Below are 3,579 nucleotides of genomic sequence, written 5' to 3' on the forward strand. Positions count from 1 at the left end.
CTACATCCCGTCCATAACTCGCGCTATGGCAAGATGCATGTGGGAACCAAGGGTGAAAGCCTGATATTTATGTCTCCCTCTACTGCTACTAACCTTCAAGAAATCTCTAGAAATAGCCACATCCTTCCCCCCACCCCCCCCTTCTTATTGTTTAAATTCTGTCCTGAGGAGATGCTGAATGTACAACTGGATTCTTAGGCTAGATAGCTGCTGTTTTTCAGGGTGAGAGGGTGGTGGGATTTTGTTTCCTTGGTTTTTTTTTTTTCTTTTGTAGCACAGGGTGTATTTAGTAGTATGAAATTTCTCCTTGAATAACTGCGGCACTGATAAAACTTTGGCCAAAGGGGTAAAGAAGGCTCCCTTTTTTCTTTTTTATTCTAAAGATTCCTTCTGAGTCCCATTGCCCTCAGTGTATAATGTAAATATACACCGTAGCCTACAATATGGAATCTCTAAAGTAGCTTATTTCGAAGAATAATTACAAAATTATGACATGCCTTCTTTTGTTCGGTTTGAGAACAGATCGTCCTGGTCTTGTAAACGTAGGACACATTGAGAAAATGCAGGAGAGCATTGTGCACGTACTGAAACTTCACTTGCAAACCAACCATCCCGATGACATCTTCCTCTTCCCAAAACTCCTCCAAAAAATGGCAGACCTCCGACAGCTCGTCACCGAGCACGCCCAGCTTGTCCAGGTCATTAAGAAGACTGAATCGGATGCACATTTACACCCTTTGCTACAGGAGATCTACAGGGATATGTATTAAAGATTGTAGTAACTTTTCCACATTATTTAAAGACAAGAGCAATACTAACAACAGGTGGGAGCAAAACTTCTTGCGCAGTTACCTGCTGCTCACTCAGCCGAGAGCACGACAGATCTAAGAGCTGGTAACTGGAGGGTTACATTTCTTTTGGTTTGGGATCTTCTGTCTTCTCTTGAAAGGGTTCCGCAGAAAAATGCTGATCACAGTGCTCGTGAAGTGTCTTACGACGGTTCTTTTATTTGGGAATCTGGAGATTGGGGAGGAATACCCGTTTGTGTAATACATCAGAAGGTGAAGTAACAGAAACGAACAAGGTCGTATTTCCTCTGGCTTAGTTGTTTCAGAATTAATATAACAAATTCCGCAGTTTCTCCCCAGGTTATGCACAACCATAAGATTATGCACTTTCGACTAGTGGTAATTACTGAGAACCAACTAACGCTTCTTCTTCCAGCAGTCGGTCCAGGGGTGTGAAGTGGCTGGTGTTACTGTACACACACCTCTAAAAGATTTGAAAGACCTTTGATCTGCTGCCACTTTAATCCCATGAAATGCAGTACAGGTTCTCACAGTATTACATTGTTACACCTTAGGATTAGCGTGTTTTAAAAGATGGTTCTTTTATGAAATGGAATAAAATCCAAGAGTAATCTAAAATAGAGCAGAAGTGGTTGATTCAGGCGTTTCTTGAAGGATAAATGTGGTAAAGCGATGGGAAGCTTTTTTCAAAAGTGTTTTAAGAAAATAGGAAAATGCTGCTGAGGAAAACTGTATCACACCGTGTGTATGTTGAAGAACTTGTAATATCTCAAGATGTGGTTTTGACTTCAAAATACTATTTCGAATTCACAAGAGTTTTGGGGAGACTGAAAAATCCGATCCTAGCCCAGAAAAAAAAGACCTTCAGCGCTGCAGCACTCTAGAGCAGCGGTAGCTCGCTCTGAGTAAGTGATTGCATCGGAAAGACACATTCATTCTCAACACGTATCTTGGCAATGCAGAGGTGTCTGGACCTGTTGACTTTCCTGATAAATACACCGTTTTATTTTGTCCCGTTATCCACTCAGATTATTTCTTCCCATCCCCTCCTAGGCCTTGTCGATAGAAGTATTAGCTGGATTATTTCACCAAATCTTGTTCTTGGTGACGGTGTTACCAAGAACAGCGTTTGTAGGTATCGGTTGTGTAATATCACGATAGAGAGCACAGCTGAGGGTAAGTTCATCACGCTCCTGAGAGCAAACTCTCATTTTACAGCACTATTTACTGCTGGTGCAAAATAAGCCATAAGGCAACTGCTTGACTTTGCCGTTTCACAGGATCTTTTATCAGAGAGAACACAGAAGTGCTGGTTGCGTGCAAGACACTGTGCTATTTCTTTTTTTTTCTTTTTTTTTTTCCAATTTTTAAAAATATTATTAACTTCACATTAGCATTTCCTTATTTTACTCTTTGTGTCATGACACAAAGGTCTCAGGAGCCAATCTTGGCGTTTTCACAGTAGCTGAGCTCCCGGTGGCGCAGGAGGACTCCTTGTTTTATTTTAGCATGCTTCTGAAGACTTGAGAGTCGTCAATCTTCGCTGCAAGAGCCGAGACCGATAAAGTGAGAACATCACGCTATGGCTCTTATTTTAGTCACACGCTTCTCTACGCACAGGCCTGCTGGCACGGCCAGACACGGGGCAAATTACGGGTTTAAAAGCAATTAGGTGTTTATCCAGGCGATGGTCGTTAGCAGAGGTGTTAGTGTCACGTGCATTTAGTGTAAAATACTGAGGCACAGGTGTCAAACTTGGTGACCAGCTGGGGAGGATCGAAACAATAAATGCACGTGCACAAAACTCTCTCCCTTCCCCGCCGCCAGTCGGCGAAGGGAATGTATCAGCCTTTCGTTGCAGCTGCTTCTAACGCTTCGTTAGGAGAAGCTTCGTGTTCTTACCGGGAAGCGGCAGATGAGAACTGGGTGGTCTTTTGACTCTGACAGCAGTACGTAGCGCGGCCTCGGAGGTAACGAGCGGGTCCTAGCAGTGCCGCTGCCTGGTCCTTCCCGGCAGCCAGGTTTCACTACGGAGCTGCCGGGTTTAGGCGCAAGACGTTCAGCGTTGACATTATTGACAGGCAAGATCGCTCACTCCAAAAACGGCCACAGCACTGGCCAGCCCGTGACGGCGCACTGAACCTCAAAGAGCCAACGGATTTCAGTTTGTCTGCTAAAAAAAGGGGTAAGCTGCATTTTCCCCCCCAGCGATCAGGTTTTTGCAAAGGGCAGGTTTCAAAGGGGTGTTCCGCCGTTCGGGGCTGCTGGAGTTACTCAGGAAAATCAGACCCAGCCAGTGTGGACAAAAGCTCTTTTTCCTGCTCTTGTTCTCGGAAGCGGCCAAATCACTTCACCGAAACTTTTAAAAAAAACACGGAAAATGTTATTAAATACTTACATTCTCGACAGAATTACAAAGATCTGAGAGCAGCGTCACTCGGTGGAAGGTGTAACAAACACTCGGTGGAAGGTGTAACACGCGGCTGCGTTAGCAGCTGCTTGTAGCACCTTCCTGTTACCAGCATTCGGAAGTGCGTAACTTGCATTTTTCGTGTTCCAGATCCATTTGAAAACCAGCAAGGATTTTTTTACTAGGTACTTGGACACTGAAGTTTGATTTCTGTTTTAAATTAAATTGCAGACCTTTAACAAAAACTGCAAAGGAAAGAATGCCTCTCTGAATTACAGAAATATGAACAAGATGTTAACGTAGCCTGAAATCCTGGGTTCCAGTGCCCGCGCTGCTGGACCGTGCGCTTACCCACAGTCT

The 3,579-nt window shown here is 44.1% G+C and overlaps 1 protein-coding gene across 2 annotated transcripts in view; it reads left to right on the plus strand.

Moving 5' to 3' along the window:
* PPARA (peroxisome proliferator-activated receptor alpha) overlaps positions 1-1,076 on the plus strand; it is an 11,778-nt gene extending 10,702 nt beyond the window's left edge. The window contains exon 6 of one of the 2 annotated variants that reach the window (XM_010143212.1): positions 523-1,076. In XM_010143212.1, coding sequence (XP_010141514.1) covers positions 523-770 — 248 coding nt within the window. In that variant the 3' untranslated portion in view covers positions 771-1,076. The remainder of the gene's footprint in view (positions 1-522) is intronic. The other variant, XM_010143211.1, reaches the window with a different exon arrangement.
* Positions 1,077-3,579: the final 2,503 nt, after the last annotated feature.

The sequence above is a fragment of the Buceros rhinoceros genome, unplaced genomic scaffold (genome assembly GCF_000710305.1).
Source record: "Buceros rhinoceros silvestris isolate BGI_N320 unplaced genomic scaffold, ASM71030v1 scaffold10879, whole genome shotgun sequence".
NCBI classification, from domain to species: Eukaryota; Metazoa; Chordata; class Aves; order Bucerotiformes; family Bucerotidae; genus Buceros; species Buceros rhinoceros.